General features: G+C 47.9%; 2 protein-coding genes across 3 annotated transcripts; one reads left to right on the top strand and one right to left on the bottom strand.

Moving 5' to 3' along the window:
• The first annotated feature begins 11,221 nt into the window (after nt 1-11,221).
• On the top strand, nt 11,222-13,302 carry LOC124684823 (E3 ubiquitin-protein ligase BIG BROTHER-like). Its single transcript, XM_047219076.1, has 8 exons — nt 11,222-11,294; nt 11,552-11,715; nt 11,847-12,069; nt 12,168-12,232; nt 12,318-12,380; nt 12,525-12,655; nt 12,803-12,914; nt 13,022-13,302. Exons 2-8 carry the CDS (start codon nt 11,593-11,595, stop codon nt 13,061-13,063), a joined length of 759 nt encoding a protein of 252 aa, XP_047075032.1. The 5' UTR covers nt 11,222-11,294; nt 11,552-11,592; the 3' UTR covers nt 13,064-13,302.
• Nucleotides 13,303-13,400: 98 nt separating this feature from the next.
• Nucleotides 13,401-22,689, bottom strand: LOC124684822 (probable transcriptional regulator SLK2). 2 transcript variants are annotated; one of them, XM_047219075.1, is made up of 10 exons: nt 22,576-22,689; nt 17,906-18,724; nt 17,700-17,828; nt 17,291-17,339; nt 16,457-16,671; nt 16,236-16,304; nt 15,486-15,586; nt 15,291-15,384; nt 15,069-15,138; nt 13,401-14,686 (listed from the first exon to the last, which is right to left on the bottom strand). In XM_047219075.1, the coding sequence occupies exons 2-10, from the start codon at nt 18,623-18,625 to the stop codon at nt 13,683-13,685; spliced, it is 2,451 nt and encodes an 816-aa protein (XP_047075031.1). In that variant the 5' UTR covers nt 18,626-18,724; nt 22,576-22,689; the 3' UTR covers nt 13,401-13,682. The 2 variants fall into 2 exon arrangements, with proteins under 2 accessions (XP_047075031.1, XP_047075030.1); XM_047219074.1 differs by lacking the exon at nt 22,576-22,689 and adding an exon at nt 20,847-21,006.
• Nucleotides 22,690-23,122: the final 433 nt, after the last annotated feature.

Here is a 23,122-nt window from a genome sequence, read left to right as displayed (position 1 = left end):
TGGCATAAGAAGAATTATTCTCATTAATAGTAATTGGAGCAGGATTATTATCAAGAATTTGAACATGGTAAACAAGTTGCATATTAAGGAAATTGTTTTTGGTAAGCCTATCATAACTATGACAAGTTTCATAAGGATAATTGTAACATGTGTCATATCCATCTCTATAGCGATTATCTAGACCAGTAATATGTGATATCATCATTTTCACTAAAAGTAGAGGTCTCAAGTATAGGATCTTTGAGCACAACATCCCCAAGCTTAGAGCTTTCAATATCATCGTTTGAGGGGACATGAATAATGCTATCATCATTACTTTCATAATCAGTACCAAAGAGATTTCCAACATCAAAGTTAGTGTGCTCTTCCAAATCATGATCATTAATATGGGTAAAGGGTATAGGAAGATCATCGTACTCAGATTCATTATCACAGTAATCATCAGGAGCAACATACTTACGGTTACCTATCGTTATCTCATATACGCGGGGATACGTTGTTACCTCTTTATTTTTATTCCCCTTATTCTTCTTCTTCTTCTTCGTTCCCTTCTTCTTCTTCTTCTTCTCCTTTTCCTCGTTCCCTTCTTCGAGAGGGAGAGGCTTGAAGGGTGGCTTGTCCGCATAACCTGATTTACTTTCAGAAACAATAGAAGAAACTTGGGAGGACCCCTCCTTTTCATTAATTAGTTGAAAACACACAGCGGTCCTATCATATTTTGGTAAGGTGTCATCTTCTAAAATATTTTGTATGTAAGTATTTGTATGGCTATTATCAATGCAATAAGAAAAACACCCATGCGAGGACATCATCAATATCAAGATCACTCATATGTAACAAAGAGATTTTTCTCGACAGTTCTTCACACCCCAAAAATAAAGTAAGTTCATCATGCTGATTAGGAGTAATTTCATCATCACAATACAAATTTGCAACACTCATTGGGTTCAAATTATCATTGGAGGAGCATTGAAAGTTAAAATGACCCACTTCATGGCAAACTTCACAAATAAAAGGATAGAGGGCACAAACTTTTCTACCAAGATCATCTAGAGCCCTAAACCACTTTCTAGTTTTTTCATTAGCATGATGGATACAATATTCATCTTTGATTTGATTAATTCCACAAGGTCTATGTATTCCACAAAAATTAACGTGCTTATAGGAAATAACATTCTTAGGAGTTTGAGCATGCTCATTACAATAATTAACAACAATTTCATTCTTCATGCAAGCCTCTTTAAAAGGTTCATGATACTTATCAAAATTCTTTTTAGGCAATTCAAAATGAGAAGCAAAGGCTTTATAAAGATTTGCAGCAACTTGAGAGTCAAGACCATAAGTAGCACTCATATTTCGAAATTTATCGGTATCCATAAAAGTTTCAATGCATTCATAATCATAATTTATACCCGACTCTTTACCTTTGTCGTTCTCCCAATCTTCAGCGTTCTCCTTAATCCGATCAAGAAGATCCCTTTTAAACTCTTCCTTGTTGCGCGTGAATGATCCAGAACAAGTAGCATCCACCAAGGTCTTATCTTGAAAAGAAAGTCTTGCATAGAAATTATCAATAATGATATTACCTGGAAGCTCATGATTGGGGCATTTGAGCATTAAAGACTTCAATCTCTCCCATGCTTGGGCAATACTCTCTCCATCATGAGGCCGTAAATTATATATTCGGTTTCGGTCTTTGTGAATTTCACTTGGAGGATAGAATTTAGAATAAAATAGATGCACAATATCCTTCCAATCAAGAGAATGCTCATCCTTCAGCAGCTTATGCCAATGCGCCGCTTTACCAGACAACGACATAGAGAATAATTTCTTCTTCACTTCATCCATAGAGATACCTGCACACTTGAATAACCCGCATAATTCATGCAAAAACAGTAAATGATCTCCAGGATGCACAGTTCCATCCCCTTCATAGCGGTTATCCATAACACGTTCAATAATTTTCATAGGTATTTTATATGGGATACTTTTAGTAGGTGCATTTAAAATATCATAAGCATCATTAGAGTTATCGCATATGGGAGATAAAGTGTTATCAGAGCAAATTTTCTCACCTGAAGATGGGAAGCTAAAAAGATCACAAAAACTAGCTTCCCAAGCTTAGACTTCTCCATAGCATTAGCAGTAATTGCATTCATACTAATAACATCGCTACTAGCATGCGAATAAGGTTCCATTGGTTTTTTTAATGTTTGCACCAAACAATTCTAAATCAGGAAAAAGATTAAAAACTCACTAAATTTTTTGTTGTTTTCCATTATGCCTAACTAGTGTAAACAAGAAACAAAAAGATGCAATTACAGGATCTAAAGGAAATAGCTTCGAGCACAAACACAATGGCGTCGGAAAAGTACTGTTACCTGGGACCGGAGTATGAGTGCCTTTTTACCTTTCCTCCCCGGCAACGGCGCCAGAAAATAGCTTGATGTCTACGTTCCCCCTCCTTTCCTGTAGACAGTGTTGGGCCCCCAAGAGCAGAGGTTTGTAGAACAGCAGCAAGTTTTCCCTTAAGTGGATCACCCAAGGTTTATCGAACTCGAGGAGGAAGAGGTCAAAGATATCCCTCTCATGCAACCCCGCAACCACAAAGCAAGAAGTCTCTTGTGTCCCCAACACACCTAATAGGTGCACTAGTTCGGCGAAGAGATAGTGAAATACAGGTGGTATGAATAAGTAGTAGCAACGGTGCCGTGAAAATAACTTGCTGGCGTGTAGTTGATGGTGGTAGTATTGCAGCAGTAGTAACGCAGTAAAACAGTAAACAAGCAGTAGTAACTCAGAAGTATTTAGGAACAAGGCCTAGGGATTACACTTTCACTAGTGGACACTCTCAACATTGATCACATAACAGAATAGATAAATGCATACTCTACACTTTTGTTGGATGATGAACACATTGCGTAGGATTACACGAACCCTCAATGTCGGAGTTAACAAGCTCCACAATAATGCTCATGTTTTAGTAACCTTTAGTGTAAGATAGATCAACGAGACTAAACCAAGTACTAGCATAGCATGCACACCGTAACCTTCATGCATATGTAGGAGGAATAGATCACATCAATATTATCATAGCAATAGTTAACTTCGCAATCTACAAGAGATCATGATCATAGCATAAACCAAGTACTAACACGGTGCACACACTCGTCGCCTTTACACACGTGCAGGAGGAATAGAACTACTTTAATAACTTTGCTAGAGTAGCACATAGATAGTAGTGATACAAACTCATATGAATCTCAATCATGTAAAGCAGCTCATGAGATTATTGTATTGAGGTACATGGGAGAGAGATGAACCACATAGCTACAGACGAAGCCCTCAGCCTCGGGGTGGATTACTCCCTCCTCATCATGGAGGCAGCGATGGTGGTGAAGATGGCGGTGAAGACGGCGGTGGAGACGGCTCCGGGGCAATTCCCCGTCCCGGCAGGGTGCCGGAACAGAGAGTTCTCGTCCCCGAATTTGACTTTCGCGATGGCGGCGGCTCTGGATGGGTTTCCGTCTCGTGGTTCTTTCTGTCGATGTATTTAGGTCACGACGGCTTATATAGGCGAAGAATCGGAGTCGGAGGGGCCACGGGCTGCCCAAACCATAGGGGGGCGCCCCCCCCTGGCCACGTCGGGGTGTGGTGTGGGCCCCCCCTGGCACCTCTCTGGCCCTTCTCCGGTGCTCTGGAAGCTTCGCGAAATTATAAGATCCCCGGAATTGATTTCGTCCGATTCCGAAAATATTTCCTTACTAGGATTTCTGAAACCAAAAACAGCAGAAAACAAAGCAATCGGCCTTTCGGCATCTCGTCAATAGGTTAGTTCCGGAAAACGCATAAAAATGATATAAAGTGTGAACAAAACATGTTGGTATTGTCATAAAACAAGCATGGAACATCGGAAATTATAGATACGTTGGAGACGTATCACGCCTCATCCCCCTTGAGAAGGCCAAGCTTGCGCATCAGGTTGCGCACCGCTCTCATCTCCGCGTTCAAGCCACCAGGTTGCCCTGCAATCCTAGAGCTACGGCGAGGCTGGAAGTTTAGCTCCGCCGCCGCTGCGTCGGACAACCGGAGTCCGCAGGAGAGCGTCCGAGCGCGACTTGGCGGCCGTGAGAAACTCCCCTAGGGTTCGCGGCCTTGCGATGGGCGACGTCCGTGGGGGGGGGGGCTGCCGCGATCTTTGAAACACCACTGGTGGCGAAGCAAAGCGGCACACCGCCGGGGACACGAGCGAGGGAGAGGGAACCAAGCCTACGTCGCGAACGCCGCGCGCCGGAGGTGTGTTCACCACAATCTCCTCGTCAACCTGCTCGCCATCGGAATCCTCGACCCCGAACTTGTGCGCCTCCGAAGAGTCAGCACCCTCAGCGTTGACGGCGACGGCCAGCTGGAGCACCGGAGAGTCCAGCGACGCCTCTTTGGCCACGTCCACGTCGACAGGGGGGGCAATCTCCCCGTTCTCCCGCGCAGCATTTGAATGCCGCGGCTTGGCAGCTGGGGCCTCCGCATCGTCCGCGACGTCTTGGGCCTGGCCCATCTGGCGCTCGGCCAGTGCCCGCAACGTCCCTTGCTGGGCCTGGCCCGCACCGTCTCCACCACCCACTAGCGATGTGCACTGCTGGCGTGGCGAGGAAGGCCCTGGGCTGCAGCCAGAGTGGCCCAACATGGAAGTAGCACGTGAGAGCGACGCAGTCGTCGTCCTCTCCACGGCGCTGCCAAGCTCACGCAGTTGGATGGAAGGGGGCCCCGGCCTCGACGGAGACAGGAGAGCAGCATCCACGACTGGGATCAGGATGGATCCAATGCGGAGCCCCGCTCCCATGTGCGACGCCTCCACCGCCACTCCTCGTCCACCGAATCGGCTGCGCGGACCACCACGGTCCCATCCTTGACCAGCCCCTGGACCAGCAACGGCACGGAGCCGGTAGCGTCCAACGGCGAGGCGAAGTCGGCAGCCCCACCGAGCCCACCAAGGCCAGAGCTAGAAGCATCCAAGGGTGAGGCGCCACCACAACCCACCAGGCCGGCGCTTTGAACAGCAGCCCGAGCCTTGGCGCGCAGCGCCTGCACCTTTCGGCCAGCACGGCGATGCCGCTTTCCCTTTCCAGCTTGCGACATTGACCGGTCAAACTCCACGACCGCGCCAGAGGCCAAGGTTCTGGTGGACCCCACCCTGCCGCCGCCAGACTGACCGGCCGCCGGGGCCGCGCCTTCGCCGCCGGCGCCCCGTGGAGCACATCTGGAACGCCTCTCGTGTACTGGTATCGTCTCCGCTTCGGCCAGCCCGCCGTCCCCGCCGCCGCTGCCGCCGCCCGACGCCGCGCCGCCCGGCGAGTCACGTCTGAAGTCGGTCGTCCTTGTCACGTGAACCAGAAGGGGGTACACCAGGGTGCTAATGTGGGGTGGGACGACGGCCGTGGCCGGCGCCGCCATGTCCGCCGCCGTCGGCGGCTCATCTGGCTCCACCACGTGAAGGTCAACCTCGCGCGGAATCGCAGCGGGATCAAGGCACCACGCCGAGAGGCGCAGAACCCCCATGTCCGCGCGGCTCCTCGTCAAGGGATGCAGGCGCTCGACCCACGCCGTCGGCGCGAGCACAGCTTCCGCCGTGGCCAAGCTCCAGGCGTTGGCGGGCACCCCTTCGATCTCGAGCTCAGTGTGCACGCACAGCCCGCCAGAGGCCGCATGAGTCCGCCGCGACCACGGACGGAGGAGGAGCCGGAAGAAGGGGGAGGCCAGGACACCGTCGGCGAGCACCCTGTCGCGAGCCTCGCGTGTGGCGAAGTAGAGCAGGAAGTCCTCCGGCCGGTGACAATGGACGGAGTAGGAGCCCGGCGCCGGGCCGTGCGCGTCCTCCAAAGCCATCGCCACCTCCTCCGTCGTGACCTCCCCGCGCACTCCGACGATCACCGCCACCGAGCCTTGGAAAGTGCCACCTCGGCGTCGTCCATCTCCCGGCCGTGCGTGGGATCACACACGCCGCGCGGGCCGGACGCCGCGCGAGCTCGCCACCCTCTCGCCGTGGCGCGCAAGCCGAGAGGGGCCACCCGCTCATCGCGCACCCCTGCGCGGACGCGCGACCTTGTCGGCAGGGCGAGCCGAAGGCAGGATCGGCGCCATCGCACGGTCATCCCTGCGTGGCGCGGCGTGGCCACCGCGCACTGGCGCCGGAGCGACAGCACGCGCGACGCCCACCACAGGAACATCACGGCGCACAAAGGCAGCCTCTTGGTTCGTCCTTTGCGGCGCCACAGCACGGCGGCCAGCCTCAACACCCAACTGCATCGTCGCCGCGCGACGAGGCGCGTCCTCGACCCGGAGCGGCGGCGTCTCCACACGGCGTGGCTCCACCGTCGTCCTCGGAGCGGCGGCAGCGCGCCTCTGCACCGGCTCCCGATGCGGCGCACGCTGCTCCACAGCGGCCTGGCGCGGCTCCGGCGCACGCGCACGGAACCCACCGGCGCTCTCACCCAGCTGACGGTTTCGCCCACCGTCAAAGGCCCTCTTCCTGGCAGGTTCGTCACCATCCGGCGGCGACGGCGGCCGGGGCGGGCGCGGGAGCGAACACTCCCTCGCCATATGGCCGGTCTCGCCGCAGCGGAGGCAGACTGGCCCCGTCGTGCAGTCCGCGGCACGGTGGCCGGGCTGCGTGCACGGCGAGCGAGACCCTCGAATTCCGCGTAGGCGCCAACCTCGCGCGCCGGGCGCACGGGCCGCGCCGCCACCTTCTTGCCGCCGCGGCGACCCCTGGCGCGCTTGCGGGTCACATGCGTGGGTTCTTCCCACGGTTCCTCACCTTCCTCGTCGAGTGTGTCGTCGGAGTCGTCCAGGGCGTCGATGGCCGTGCTCCTCTCCTCCCTCAGCACCATCGACCTCACCTCCCTGCGCTGCGGTGGAGCGGCAGGTTCGCCGACGCGCGCCGTCGACCCCTCCCCGGTCAGCACCTCGCGGAAGGAGCGCGGGGTATCGTCGGAGTCGGAGCCGCGTCCGCCCCGCCAGCGATCCTCACGTCCGCGCCGGCCTCCCTCCGGAGCTGGGGAAGGGGATGGAGATGGGGATGGGGATGGTGTGGCGGACAGCGAAGCCATGGGAGGCCGACGGAAGCTTTCCGCCGCCGCGGAGGCGACGACGGATGGAGATAGCCCGCCTCGCCCGCAGCACTCTCGCGCTGCGCTCTCTCGCTGCCAATACCAATCTTCGATGTCACCCCATAATCATCAAATAATCATCATCTGGCCTATGCCCTCTTGCAATCATACCATCGAACAGCTTCTGCGCACCCTTGAGATAGATCCCCCTTGGTGCGCGTGGTAGGTAGAGAGAACCGTCGTGTGCGTGACGACGATAAGGATCCCTGCCCTGGCATTTCATCGAGAACCTTGAGGACGCCCATTGAGCAGGATGACGAGGTCGGTTGTGGTGTCGAGCTTGGTGGGCGCGGCGCGGAGGTGCGGTACAGCGGGAGCTGAAGGAAGGGGGGAGGGAGGGAGAGGAAGAATCGAAGCGAGCGGAGCGGCGGGAGAGCTCGGAGTCGCGGGAATGCGCTACCGGTGAACCTCCGGGACGTGAGGCACCGTGACGGAGTGGACGGAGGCCGGGAGGGAGGATGGAACAGAGGCAACGCCGCAACGGTGGTTCCGGCGACCGGCGTCGCCGGGAAGAAGCCGCGGGCGGGGCCGGAGGACGAAGGATGCGCCGGCCGGCACGCTCCAAAACTCTCCTCCGCGATCAACCGCGCGGCCGCGCTATGGCAAAAGATAGAAGGAAATATTACTCCCTCCTTCTCGGTTTACAAATCTTTCCCGTACCCTAAGTTGTCAATTTAATATATATAATTTAAATTATAAAATGTAAAAATTATATTATTAAAAAATAAAACATCTAATTTTTTTAATAATATAATTTTTGTAACATATAATTAATGTTAACTTGATCAAATTTGCGACCTAAGGTACGCGTACGCCTAATAAACTGTGAAAAAACATATCTCAGACTTCTATTTATAGATATTTAGACAAATCTCATACGTTAAGAATACACATAATCTTACCTTGTCAGTCACAACTAATTAAGGGACATACCTTGGATTTTTCACCCTAGGATAAGTCCGACCTCTCCAAATAATGTATTCAACAAGGTTATTACCACGCACAACAAATTAAGGTTAGACTTTAGATTTTCACTCCGAAAAAACTAAAACTATTTACTCCTCCTATGTTGCCACCCTCGCTTGCCGATGTCATTGCTGCAAGTCAAGAAACACAAAGTGAACTCCTAAGTGTCACGAAGACTCAATCTACCATTACTAGACCTTGGACCTCAGTCACTATAACATTTTCCATCACTGCCTTCTCCATAGAAATCGAAAATCAACATGTCCGGTGATGGCAACATATAGCAAAGTTTCACGACACTTCTTTCTGAAGCCGCACAGCCTGAAATATGGGTGCACATGACTGAATCCCGTCGAATCCAGCAATCTACAGGATTAGACGTCCAATGGAGATCGTCGGTGGAGCCTTCCAGAACTGATCACCGGCTAGATTAATAAGGGTCGGCATCAAGCAGAACACCGCCCAGACGCGACAAGAACCCAATGACCGCCTCCTTTATTAGGAAGATCGGTACACCCCCACGCCGCCACCCACCGACTTCCAACAGTATAGTGGAGATCTCGGCGGTCATCACCACCACCACCTGCAACACGTGGAGATGAGGGGTTGAGCCGTACCGAGTCCCCCGAACCAGGCGTTGTGCCGCCTTTGTAGCCACATCGATCGGCGAGGTAGCCACAAAATCCGGGACTGCCGCCTCGGTGTCCATCTTCGTCGAACGAGCCGCACGTCCAGGGCCAACACGAAGCTTCAGCCGAAGAACTCACCATGCGAGGAGGAGGAGGTCCCACCGCCAGCAGTCGCGCTCGGAGATAAGAACCCGCCACCGCTAGGAGGGGCTTTGCCCGCCAACTTCCTCTATCGGCGAGAAGATGCAGGAAAGGAGGGGTGGGGGCGGCGGCGGCTAGGGTTTCGCCGCCGCCACCATGGGGGCGATGCGAACATATTCCACCTGGAATAGGAGTGCCGCGCTCTGACATGCCGTACATAAACTGCTTATGCATATTTTTGTTGAGTGTGCTCAGGGTTGGCCACATTATGTATTTATGTTGGCATTTCTGCGTTGCGTTGAGCTAAATGGCATTTGTCCCTGTGATCTGATCGGCCTGTATATGTTCCTGTTCATTATTAGAATATTCGTGGTCCTTCAGTTTGGTGCTAGAGAAAACAAATACAGCACGAGTAATAACCTTTTGTTATGTGCAGTGTACATCACTTCGGGACATCGAAAATGACCGTGAAGGGCAATTCCATTCAAGTCATTTTCACAACTTACTGAAGCATTAAACGCTCGATGTGACTTGCTGCACTCGCAAGCGCTGACGAGCTTACGTATTTCCTTACTTCAGTGGGAAAACTTTGCTTGTGTCACTGGAGATCCTCAGAAAAAAATAATCTCCATTCTGAACTTTTACTTTTGGTCTGTATTGTACCAATTCACACTTTCACAGTATGATTGTGAACAGGTATTTATTTCATTTCATTTTCTTTTGAGATGGCGTTTAATTAACTAAAAAGGCTGCTAATAAGGGATAGATGTGATAATTAACTAAAATGGCTGATAATAAGGGATAGTGGTGATAATTAACTAAAATGGCTGATGGAAGAGAGGTGTTTTGAAGACCACTGAAGTGCTGCCATCTGAGTGCAGGTGTTTCTGTGGATATTATATCTAGAAACCAAACTGGATAAGTGGTGGATTTGAAATAATATGGCAATTTTGAGCCATATATCGGACAGAAAAGTTGCCATCTCATGTCCTGAAATTTATTTACTTGCTATTTAAGCCAAAACCAGCTCTAGATAGACTCTATTGATACAGAGTTAAGGAGATCCAGATGGAAATTAGGGGAAGACTAAGAAGAACCATATATTGTTAGAGAATGACACTCACCATATAATTTATTTTAATTATTACTGTCTATATAATACTAGGCTATATACATCAGCTGTTATCCATGATGTCATAGAGCTTGTTTCTCTCAACTTGAATTAGGAACAACAAGGATGAATCAGCTTGACATATATCCTCTCTCCTTTATTTAATGGTTGACCTCTGAACCTCAAGTCTTTGGCCTTTTCTTGGCATCCAATCTTCTCATGTGGACATTGAGATCAACACTGGTTGGAGATTTGTCTGCATGTGAGGGCCAGAAAGATTTGGTTGACGTCGTGATCACCAGGATGTCGAGATCGGTAGCGTGGTCGGTGATCTTAACCGCCTAAGATCACTGCTAATTGGGTGAGAGAGGGACCATGAAAGGGATTGCTACCTAATCGTGTGTGTAATAATACAGTCAGTGTCTGGCTGGATTGGAGCCTGTCAAGATTCCTACACTTATACACACAGTGGCAGATCAGTATTGAATAGCAAAAATTGTGTGCCCGAGAATAATCACTTAATCAGGGAAACATATGTTAAGGTGTCGCCCCTTTTTAACAAGGTTACACATGCTGCCAGATGAGGATGATGCAGGTTTTCTGATGATCCTATGAGCATAAAATCCCTGTCTGAACTCTGAATCTAGCTCCATGTGATGATTGTGATTGATCACCACAAGAGACACGACAACAATTAGATTAAACAAGTAACTAAGCCACCAAAAAGACATGTGGTGGCTGACGATCATTACAGTCGAAGACTTGTAAGTCGAAGACTTGTAAGTCGACGCCGGCGATGCAACGAAGAGCGACTTTCTTTCTGATGCTGATGCAACCACAGGGGCGTCAAGGTGAGGTCAGGCCAAGCCAGTTTGATCATGCAGCTGTTCACAACTGGAACTAGAATAATTTTAGTTACAATTATTACATCTAACAACCAACAAAGCAATCTTGTATGAGTCGAATTAATCTGATTTTGTTTTCCTTTTCTTCTCCAAAAGGAAGAAATTATCTTCCAGATCTTGAATCTAGGCGATGCATACAGACATAAATAATTATTACAAGCAGAGTACATGGAATAGTCAGTGTAAGTACAAAGAATGCATCAAATGGGATTATCGTTATCTATGGCGATGGCGAACCGAGACAGAGAAGGCGACCCACGCATATAAATACTTCGGTTTGGAGCTAACCACCACCCACTCTCTCATTAACAAACCATCCATCTAACCTTGAGAAGGTGAAAGTTCATCTAGGAGAAGAGAAGAAGACGCAAAGAAAGTAATCAATCCATCTCCTTGTTCTTGTTTCTTCTTCCGATCAATCCTGTTCTTGTTCCTTCTCTGTTGCCTCTCTCTGTTTTCAACTCTGCTATTCTGTCTCACTGAATTTCCGTCCTTTTTCCTCTTCGTACAAATCTGTGGTGCTTGCGAGAGAGAGAGAGAGAGAGAGAGAGATGTGATTTTTCTTTGGTTATCGATTTTCTATGCATAATAGCATCTAGTAACCATGGGTGGCGGTATTTCTATGGCCTGTAGGTAATTGGTGTGGTTCTTGCCTCACGCCGGTCACGGAGGCCATGGCCACCGTGGGTCCGCCTGGCGCCTTCCGGAGGATCACCGTGCACTACAGCACCGCCGGCGACGAAGCAAACAATGATAGCTTCCTCGAGTTTGTGATCGGTGATGTTCTTGAAGACCAGGTAACATATATGATGCTTCATAATTTCTTCGAAAAGTTAATATGAATGCTTCATATTAACGTCTGTACTTTCAATTTTCCTTTGGTGATCTAGAGCCCTTCTTTTCATTTTGCCTCTTCTGTTTTTAATAGGAGAGCCTGTATCAATCGATCATGGGTGCAAGGACACCTGGTGCATCTGAGAGCTCACATCATTGTCATGAAGACAGCTGCACTAGCAGAGGTTCAAGGTCAGGAGAGACCTCAAGAACTTCAGATGATCAGATCGCGGCCGACTTTGAATACGCTAGGCAGCTGCAGGAGGAGATGGGGGATCTTACGATCGGAACGCATACGGATGATGACGAACAGGACGGTATGCAATGCATGTTTATGATCCAGTTCGGCAATAGTACATGGTGTTGAATCAGCTGACAAATATGCGTTTTCTGTTGGTGTTTGGCTTAAATTCAGATATAAGCTGTGTGCCTTCCCCATCTGACACCGATGATGACGATAATGGTGATGATGAAGAAGAGGTGATTATTATACAGAGTCTATAATTTCGTTGAACTAACTATTTGCTACTTGCATCAAACTAAAATTTCCGATATTGGTTTGCAGGCTGCTAGGCAAGATGATGACAGTGACAATGATGATTTTGATCCAGACAACATGACCTACGAGGTTTGTGGTATAAGAATGTTCCACAGTTCTTTTCGGGTACCTGTTAAAGGCCCCGTTTGGAACGAGAGATTTTTGGTAGTGTTACGGTTGCTTCATTGGAAAACATTCTTGCTGATTCCGGTCCCTTTTCTCTGCAATCTATAGCAAAGGCAGGAACTTGTGGAATCAGTAGGAAATGAGAGCAGAGGTTTATCTGACGAACTCATGCGATATTTGGTGCCATGGAAGTACAAATCAGGATCAGGATTCTTCTCAAGGAAGACAAACCATGATGAGTGAGTCTGCAACCTTCTCAAATCAAATATGAAGTTTTCGGTGATGATAACTAGTCTAGATTATTGCTGGTAATTGACAATTTGAACGTAAATCTCTGTCAAATGTCACTGATGAATTTCTTTTTGTTTTTCAACAAATGGATGCAGTTGTTGTTCTGTGTGCCTATCATCTTTCAGAAACCGAGAGAGCCTCATAACCTTGCCCTGCAAGCACAGTTACCACGCTGATTGCATTACTAGGTGGCTCAAGATCGACAAGGTAAATAAATTATGAACATTTACCTTGTTGATTTGAGGCTAAACTTCAGATAAATGGTGATTTGTCCACTTCAATTACTCACATGTCTTTTTACTTTTGTGAAACAGACATGCCCAGTCTGCAAATATGAAGTGTTTGGCCCTTCCTAGTTCGTAGCATGTCATCATCTGCCAATCAAAGCTCACAAAAAGTGGCCACACATCATCGTGCTGCTTGCTTGGATCATCTACTCATTCAGTAGAAAAGGACAAATAAAGAGAAACTACATCACATTTACTTGGAATTCACTCCCCCAATGTAATTTTTGGCATGTACAAGTGTGTTGTTTCAGAAAATGGATTCCACTGCTCACTGTAATTTTTGGCCTGTACAGATGTGGTTTATTGTCCGTCATGTCTGCACTGTAGTAACTCTGGGACTGCTAGCTCTCTTGCATAATTTCAACTACTCCTACTTAGGACGGATTTAGGAGCAAATCACAGGCGATTCAAGTCAAATACTGATAATAAAATCATGGAGGTAGCAGCACAAGTGACAACCACATCATGTCATTACATAGTAGTTAATAACTTTGGGTTGCAACGCTATCCAAGCCAAGTACTCTCACTCGCTCACATAACTGAAGGTTTCATTTCATCAGTCTATGATCACCAGAGATTGTTCCAAACTGAAACAAGACCTCAAAAAAGAAAAGTAGAACATCTATGGCAATTTCCCACCAGACGCAACTCTGAGTAGTGAAACTTAGGTGGTTGACGATGCGGTGTGTCACAGGTTCCACTGCTCTCCCATGAACAGGCCGCTCTCCGCAAGCTCGTTGGTGATAAGGTGGTCAAGCTCATCCATGTCATGCATAGACTCCGCAGCCTTTGGAGTCGTGGCATTCCCACCAGTGGTGGCTGGGTTGCTGCTCACTGACTTGAAACTGCTACTCCGCTGGACGATGCCAGCTCCACTGTTATTGATCAGATTGCTAGGCCCTGTCACGCCCATTGGAGCGGCACCCTTTGCCGCGCCATTATTCATGTGCTGTGCCTGCTCTCCGCTAGCAGCGCTGTTGGTGATCGCAGCTCCGGATGAGAGACCACCGTTTGCATTGGGAGTGCTAGGACGTTGTTGTTGTTGCTGCTGCTGCTGCTGCTGCTGCTGCGCCAGAGGGCGGTTGTTGGTATTCTTGGCTTCTTGCATCAGCTGATGTATCACATGCTGCTGGAATTGGGGGCTCGCACCCAGGCCCTGGAAATTGTTATGCTGGTGCTGGGGCATAGCTTGCTGGAACGACATGGGATGCTGGAACTGGCCAAGTTGAGCCGCACGGAACGATCTAGAAGCTTCCAGCTGAACGCCATTATGCACCGATGTAGGACCTTTGAACATACTTGATGCCTCCTGCTGATGCGAACTCTGATTCGCGCCTGAGCCTCTAAGCACATTGTGGTAGTTGTTTAGCACAGCAGTATTCTGAGATGCCTCCTGCTGAAGCAAGCCCTGATTTACGCTTGAGGTTCTAAGCATATTCTGGTAATTGTTTATCGCAACAGCACTCTGTGATGCCTCCTGCTGAATCAGACCCTGATTTGCACTTGAGCTTCTCAGAATATGCTGGTAGCTGTTTTGTGCTGCCGGACTCTGGAGATTATTACCAATTGCTCCAACACCCGGAACCTCATTATTCACATTGGGGCTCATTTCCGATTTGACGCCCTTTATGTCATGCATATTCTGCCCCGTAAGCTTAGGTCCAGTTTGCTTGGAATAATTCTTAAGGCCCTCTGTAGATGAACATGCAAAATATCAAGCATTCAAACTATATCACAGATCAGTGGAGCAAAGCAGATTGCTATCACCACAAATGTTTCTATCGAGTTGTTATAATTTGCAGTTATCAGCAGACAGCATATAAGATGCTTAGCTCCACACTATTTGTTTGTATCAAGGCAAATTTGTACACATCTTAAAGCTCTTAGTTCAAAACCAACCAAAGTGACATCACGACCAAATTAGCATGCATTTTTATGGCTTAATTTTCTGAACGAAATCATAAAATGGTGTTCCACCATTTTCCTGAGAATCATTGGTCATGAAGAAAGTGTCTTAGAATACTTAATTAGGCACCTAGGTGAACACTCCAGATGATTGGTGAATTGGTAATACCTATAGGACCGAGCTTGTTCTTGTGGCTGAACTCAATTAGATCCTTCATGTGATTCACCACCTCTGATATCTGCCAAGAGCACAAAAGCAATCAACATGCCATATTGCACACATAAAGAATAAAAGCACATCTTAATAAATGAGATAACATATCAAAAGGAGTTTCTAAATAACACCCGAGGAAAGAGATAAGGAAAATACTACGGAGGGAACTCCATTTACCTGTAAGCAGCGAACATATCTTTTAGAAAGCCCATGTTCATTTAGGCTGTGGTGATCTATACTTTTCGCTAGTTGTCGTGATGCTGACACAAACCTACAAGTTAAAAAATATGGCCTCATATTAATTAGAATACCAAATGAAGGTCAGCTCTAGGGAGAATCAAATACATCTTTTGTGATTATAGGTTTACTAACATGTTGCAAGTATTTCGTGCATCATCGCTCGAAACCCCAGCAGGCCCATTTTTATTGGCAATAGCTTGGTAATTCTGGGCAACTTGCAGCATATTTGTAACCTGAAATGGCAAAAGCATGTATATAAGAAATAGATAAAGGATACCAAATTTAAAGCGCGTCACACAAACCCACAGATTCAGATTTATTATTTGGAGAAATAGTTGATTCTCAGTGCATTGCTACTTGCTAGAAAGTATAAATCCAGTTGGAAGAAAATTAAAGAAAAACAGGCAATTTTTTAATTGCAAATACGTAACAAATATCGTAGTAATATATATTTTAAACCCACAAAACAAGACAGTGGAGATCATGGAGAAATGGCCCCACTTGTCAGTAAATGACTTTGAAAGGAGGTGTGATGGCAAACATTAGGACTGCAACGAATTATGGCCTAAGATTTACTCCTTGTTGGTGTTGTGCATCTGCACCTTGCAGCTACCTGTAGCTTTACTTCAGTACACAGATCAGCAAATGGAGGATAGACAAAGTAAAACATGAGAGGGGACTAGTCTTTTCACACCACCATTACCCAGGATAAGCAATACCCATTACATACACATCATATACACAACTAAATGAAAAGATGCCAGACATCAAAGACTAGTGTATATGTAAGCGACAGCTAATCAAACCATATGCAGCCTTTCAACCAAAGGTTAATCAAATAGGAAATGAAACAGGAAGTGCATACTGGTCTACAAACTCTACCTGTTCTGTTAGAAACTTGCGAGTTATATACTCATCATGTCGCCGTGAACAGAACTCCCAGGACATAATCTGCATACACAATCAGCAGATTAGAATAATTCTTTGTTGGCCCTCATTTGCAACATCTAGATATCCACAAATGCTCCAGGAGAAAAAAAAAGAGCACCCAAAAGATGCTCTGGTATGGGCAAGCTACTACAAATAGTCAACTAGAAACATACCTTTAGTTCTGGGGTGAATATTATTCTCAGATGCCCCTCATGTGTGACATGTTGGTGCTCATAGATGCTCTTCAGAATAACTTTAGTATGCTCCAGGAGCAGCAGTCCATTGGGCAACCGGAATTCATTGGGCATGTCAAGGAATAGATATTCATCCTTAACACCATGGTCAAATCTAATTTGGCAGAGTCTAGGAAGTATTTCACAGGTCGCCTCTGTAAGATGGATAAGAGGATGAAGGAGAAAACTGGGTGAGCTAAAAAAAAATTGGTGTTAAATTACAGATAAGAACTTGCATCTTATTTATGAAAATAACACACTGAAGAAGCAAAACAGAAAGAATCCATAAAACAGATGGTCAAGGTGTTCATCCTAAATACAGCAAATTGCAGAATGATATAAACAAAGCTTTGCCGTAGAAGAAATACGATGCCAAAATCAAAAATGTAATCTTCATTCATGACAGTAACCTACTACTACCTCTGATCGTTATTAATGGACGCAGCCACCACCTACCTACATGCATGTGACGCACTGAACTAACTTCGCGTCAATTAAAAGCGAACGGAGGGAGTATTTCTCATGAAATGGTGTTCCGTACTGCTCTAGAGAGTTAACAACTTCATAAGCTATTTTTATTTGCACACTTGATGCTTAATTGCTTCCTCACAAAATAATATGTTGACTGTCTTCTCTAAAGCAAAAGACATGCACAAGAATTCTGAGCTTGGCAAATAGATGAATAACAGATTAAGCATAAATGAATCAGCATCGATCTTCCATGAGTGATCCTGAAGGGGAAATGAGCAAACTACCAAGGATATAACATCTTACCGTATCCTTTCCCTGCATGTGTCTTACAAATTTCACAACGCCACGTGTCCTGTAACAACGAGAAAATAGAACTGTGACTACAATTTCATAGATCCAAACATCAAGGAATAAATGTCCTTGATCTTGACCATACTATGCAGAGCAGACTAAGAACCAGTTTTACAGCTATCAGTAGATTTGTTGCATGATACATATATACAATCAGAATAGTGATTGCAGGATGGTTTCAATAAAAATAGCTATCGCAGGCTACAATAACAAATATTTCCTCCAGAAGCTACTCATACAAATTGTGTTTCTCACTGCCACCAAAGATATAATTAACAACATAGCAGAACTTTAAGGAGATGGTTTACAATATTTTTTGGAATCTATTTAACATGATTTTAGGTATGAACAGTTAGCTAACCTGAGAAATCTGCGGAATAGCAGCTGAAGTATTCCCTCTCTTGTCATATGATGACACACACCATCTTTCTCTTGCTCGCGGGGAAAAATATTCATCAATAAGCTTCCTCCAGTATGTTATGGGATTATTCTAGAAGAAAATATTTGAGTAAATTGTACTTTCAGTGTAGTTTATCTCGTAATAAATTATAAAATGCAGAAACTCACCTCTGGCCGGTAACGCTTGTGATATAAATACTGCATTAACCTTCGAGAACAAAGCCCGCTCTCGACGGGGGTCCTAACAGGTCCAGCTAGCTGCATTGCCGGCTGTGCTAGCGGCGGCCTCAACTGTGGCTGCAGAGGTATGGCAACTTGAGATTGTTGAAGCTGAGGAAATTGCTGCGACAACTGATGTTGCTGCTGTTGCTGATATTGTAGCAGTTTTTGTTGCCGGAGCAAGGCTTGCAGCTGTGGGTTATGTTGGCCCTGGAGCTGAAGAGAGCTCTGGCCTTGGAGCAGCTGTTGAATCAACTGGTGTTGGAGAATATCATCTTGCCGAATATCAACTCTTGGCTTCTTCTGAGCATGAGCATGAAATGCGGCAGCGGGACCAATCACAGGTTGAGATGTTACACTAGATGATCTCCGCTTCTGCATCTGCTCTTGAGGTGGACTTTGCTGCATGATGGAGCCATCAATGACTGAAGAGCCAGAGATGTTATTGGACGAAAACGACATCGGGGAGGCAGGAAGGCGCATGAATGAATCAGCATTCATGCTTGTACTTTGCTGAAAGTGGGCACCTCCAGAAAGTGATGAGTTGCCATCGGTCACCAAAGAGCTAACACCGATACTCGGCCCAGAGGAATTCGTAGTACTAACTGGAAGGCTACCATTCATATCCCTGGGAACTAGTCCAAGGTTGGAGCGTGGAGCCCCGGACATGGAGGTCAGCAGGGTTGAGACTGAACCATCACCTTGATGAATCTTGCTTGATGGGAAAGAACGTCACTGGAAACTACCAAGGATCTTCAAATATTTTCGCTGGAAAATGTAAAGTGTAATTATCAGTAAGACTTTGAGGCCATCAAGGAAACAGTCACCACAATATTTATGAGCCAATGAGCTTGTGAACTGACAATTTCTAAGTTACTAACTTCTAAGTCTCAAAATTAGGAGTAGACTCGTTTCTTCGGGAGACTAGAGATCAAAAATAGCCAACAATAAAAACATGTTTTCAACCGATCTACAGTTGAAATACATAGACTTGAACTTCCAAAAGAAATTCAAGTTACCAGATCAGACCTATGTCAAAAATTAATCTGAAAGAACACAAATAGAGAGTAAACGAGGCAAGAGAAGTTGTCAAAGACAAACTAATTCATCTGAATTACAAACTAGGGTACAGATACAACAAAACCTAGCAATGGACAACGAGAGCTCAGCTTTCTATTCATCCTGGCAAACGGAGAGCGCAAGAAAAGAGAGCTGAACATATGAAGTTCAGCAAAGTCTCTTCTCATGCAAGCTTGCAACAGATCACAAACGAAACAATAAACAAACATAGACAGAAGGTAACCACCAGAACGAAAGAAACACCACTCAGTTAGAAGAGATACAATCTAGCTTGATCACCTGCCAATTTGTATGGACAATTCAGGTACAGACTGAGACTATGCAGCGCTATAGCTCCACTAAGAAAGCTAATAACTGGTTCGCAATCTAACTAGAATAGGACACAATAGATAGACTTGCCTGACCCAAGCAATTGGGAGAGAAGGCCAATCTAATGAATAGATAAAATTAACAAATGTAACAAAAAGAGATATGTTTTATACACTAATACAGAAAGGAGCATATTCTGCAGGAACCATTTGGACATTTGAGAGCGTTAACTTCCTTTGCCGCGTTGTTAGAGATGATTACGTTTTCCTGATGGTTCATCATGCAGTCGGCAAATCATGATGTACAGTTAAATACTTCGGCAAGCAATAATCGATTTTTTTCTTCCGAAACTGCCCAGGTAATGGGAAACTTGGTTCATCTTAAATGGAATTCAGTCACAAAGCATAGGATTAGAGCTAAATGTGTCGACAAAATCAGAAGCAGGGCAACCTAATTAGCAGAAAGCAGCATTGCCTCACACCATAGGATGGACCTCTCGCTAGAGTCCACGGTAAACCAACGACCGAAGCAAGAAAGAAAATCGAAGCACCCAGCCAGCCAAAAAAACACGAGATTCAGTTAGAAGAGATACGATCTAGCTTGAACAGGTACCAATTTGTACAGACCATCCAGGTACAGACTCTGCAGCGCTACAACTCCAACAAGAAAGCTAGTAACTCGTTCCGTCTAACTAGAACAGGACACAATAGATAGACTTGCCTGACCCGAGCAATTGGGGGAGAAGAATGACTAGATAAAACTGCATCACCAAGAACCAAACAAATGTAGAAGAAAAATAGACATGCTTTGGACAGTGAGCGTTAACTTCCGTTTTGCCTTTCTTAGAGGTGATTACGTTTTCCTGATGGTTGATCACGCAGTCGGCAAATCACGATGTGCAGTTAAATACTTTGAGAAGGAAACAAAATCAATTTGTTTCTTTCTTTCGAAACTGGCCGGGTAGTGGGTTACTTGGTTCACCTTAAACGGAATTCAGGCACAAAAGCATAGAGATTTAGGCAAAATGAGAAGCAGAGCAACGTAATTAGCAGGAAGCGGCATTGAGTCGCACCGTAGAACGAATGAATGAACCTGTAGCTGAAGTTCAGAGTAAACAAACGACCAAAGTAAGCAAGAAAAAAGAAGAACTGAGCAAGAATAAAAAGAAAGAGAGAAAACTCGTAGAAAAAACAATCATGCCCCGCTCCAGCAGCGCTAATCATTTAGACGACGCCCCTGGACCAACGGCTGCCTCAAGATCCAGTGGGAACCCGACTCCTTCAGGCTTCAGTAGAACCCCCACCCAGGCCGCAGATTTCTACCGCGAGAGACGGAATTTCCTCCCCCAGAATTCGGGCGCCGCATTGGGGAGAATCCCCCCTGTTCCCCCAACGCGGACGCAAAATCACAGGAAGATAATACGGGGAAATCGAACCGTCCGCGCAATCGAACCCAATCTGCCACTACCTAGGAATCGCTCAGGGCGAAGAGAAATCCTCACCTCGCGGTGGAGCTCGCCGCAGTCTCTCGCAAGCAGCTCGGTCGGTTCCTCTTCCTCCTGCTCCTCCGGATTTGTTCAGATTTTGTTCTAGTTATTACAAGCAGCAGTATTTTCTACGGCGATTCTTCCTCTTCTTTCGCTGTGCTGTGTAGGCGGGCGGGCGGGCGGCGGCGTCGCCGGCGAGCGAGCGAGGCGGGCCGGATTAAATAGATTCGCGGGGGGGCGACCGGGGCCAGCCCGTCGCCCGGCCTCCCTGGCCGGTCGCGCGGGCCCCACCTGCGCGCTCTCAGCCGTCGGATCTTGATCCTACGGTCGTCCCTCACACGTGGACGCTCCTGGTTGGCTGGGTGGTGGGGACGCGGGAGGTCGGCTCGCTGCTACGCGCACCCGGGCCGCGTGCGCGCCGCGGCATGTCGACCAGGTGGGGCCGGACTGTCAGTGACTGCGTAGGGTGGGTGGTGCGAGACGCGCGCCGCCTGTGGGCCAGCGTTCTCATAACCCGGCCCCACTCGCCAGTCGCACGGCGCGCTTTACGGCTGGCCGAGTTGGTGCGTAGAGGATACGGGAGATTTCCTTCCAGAGAAGCCATTTGTACGTACACCACACCACCAGCAACTGACGTGCGGGCCCGGATCCCGCCGACCCCACATGTCGGCCACACGCTGGTTTGTTCACCGGTGAATCAGCAACTGGCGAAGCTTCTCTCCCCCTCTTTCTCGGACACACTGCACATGATTGGTGCACAAACATATCTGCTCCGCGCACACACGCGGGTACCAGGCTACACGAAGCGAAGCCTTGCTTTTTGGAGTTTTGCTTTGAACAGGTACCAATTTGTACAGACCATCCAGGTACAGACTCTGCAGCGCTACAACTCGAACTCGTTCCCATCTAACTAGAACAGGACACAATAGATAGAGTTGCCTGACCCGAGCAATTGGGGGAGAAGACCAATCTAATGACTGAATAAAATTGCATCGCCAAGAATCAAACAAATGTAGAAGAAAAAGAGACATGTTTTGTACACCAATTCAGAAAGACGGGATGTTCTGGGTGAACCATTTGGACCCTGAGCGTTACTTTCCGTTGTGTCTCTGTTAGAGGTGATTACTTCTTCCTGATGGTTCATCATGCAGTCGGCAAATCATGATGTGCGGTTAAATACACTAGGAGAAGCAAAAATCGATTTCTTTCTTTCGAAACTGCCCGGGTAGTGGGATACATGGTTCACCTTAACGGAATTCAGCCACAAAAGCATAGACATTTAGGCAAAATCACAAGCAGAGCAAGCGGCATTTACTCACACCACAGAATGAATGAACCTGTAGCTGAAGTCCAGAGTAAGCCAAACGACCAAAGCAAGCAAGAAAATCGAAGAACCGGGCAAGATTAGAAAGAAAGAGAGAAAACTCGTAAAAAAGCAGCCATGCCCCGCTCCAGCAGCGCTAATCATTTATACGACGCCTACGAACCACGGCCCTCTCAAGATCCAGTGAGAACACGATTCCTTCAGTACACCCCCACCCAAGGCCCCGGATTTCTACCGCGGGAGCCGGAATTTCCTCCCCCAGAATCCCAGCGCCGCATTGGGGGCAATCGGGAAGAATCCCCCCCGTTCCCCGCCCCAACGCAAAGTCCCAGAAAAAGAAACAGCAGATTGTTTCGCCGTGGGCGTCCGCGCAATCGAACCCAATCTACCTACGAATCGAGCGAACAGGGAAATCCTCACCTCGCGCGCGACCGAGCGAGCTCCGTTCCGTTCCGTGCTTCAGATTTTGTGCTGGTTCGGCCGCTTCCTCTTCCTGCTGCTCCTCCGGTCTCGTGCTTCAGGTTTTGTTCTAGTTATTACAGGTACTAGTATTTTCTACGGCGATTCTTCCTCTTCTTGCGCTGCGCTGTGCGGGCGGGCGGCGGCGTCGCCGGCGAGCGAGCGAGGCGGGCCGGATTAAATAGATTCGCGGGGGAGCGACCGGTGCCAGCCCGTCGCCCGGCCTCCCTGGCCGGTCGCGCAGGGCCCACTTGCTCACTCTCAGCCGTCGGATCTGGATCCGACACACGTGGACGCTTGTGGTTGGCTGGGTGGTGGGGACGCGGGAGGTCGGCTCGTTGCTACGCGCACCCGGGCCGCGTGCGCGCCGCGGCATGTCGACCAGGTGGGGCCGGACAGTCAGCGACTGCGTACGGTGGGTGGTGCGACACGCGCGCACGCGGCCCGCGCGCCTGTGGGCCCACATTCTCATAACCCGGCCCCACATGCCAGTCGCACGGCGCGCTTT

Source organism: Lolium rigidum, chromosome 1 (assembly GCF_022539505.1).
Source record: "Lolium rigidum isolate FL_2022 chromosome 1, APGP_CSIRO_Lrig_0.1, whole genome shotgun sequence".
Lineage (NCBI taxonomy): Eukaryota > Viridiplantae > Streptophyta > Magnoliopsida > Poales > Poaceae > Lolium > Lolium rigidum.
The sequence above is the reverse complement of the archived record's forward strand: the minus strand, read 5'-3'. Positions and strand labels throughout refer to the sequence as shown.

Coding starts and splice junctions, on each gene's coding strand:
- LOC124684823 (XM_047219076.1), top strand. CDS start 11,593: ATGGCCACCGTGGGTCCGCCTGGCGCCTTCCGGAGGATCACCGTGCAC. Junction 12,381..12,524: donor CAGACAACATGACCTACGAG/GTTTGTGGTATA, acceptor TGCAATCTATAG/CAAAGGCAGGAACTTGTGGA. Junction 12,915..13,021: donor GGTGGCTCAAGATCGACAAG/GTAAATAAATTA, acceptor TTTGTGAAACAG/ACATGCCCAGTCTGCAAATA.
- LOC124684822 (XM_047219075.1), bottom strand. CDS start 18,625: ATGTCCGGGGCTCCACGCTCCAACCTTGGACTAGTTCCCAGGGATATG. Junction 15,587..16,235: donor GCAAGTTTCTAACAGAACAG/GTAGAGTTTGTA, acceptor TTGCCATTTCAG/GTTACAAATATGCTGCAAGT. Junction 15,139..15,290: donor GATATGTTCGCTGCTTACAG/GTAAATGGAGTT, acceptor TGCTCTTGGCAG/ATATCAGAGGTGGTGAATCA.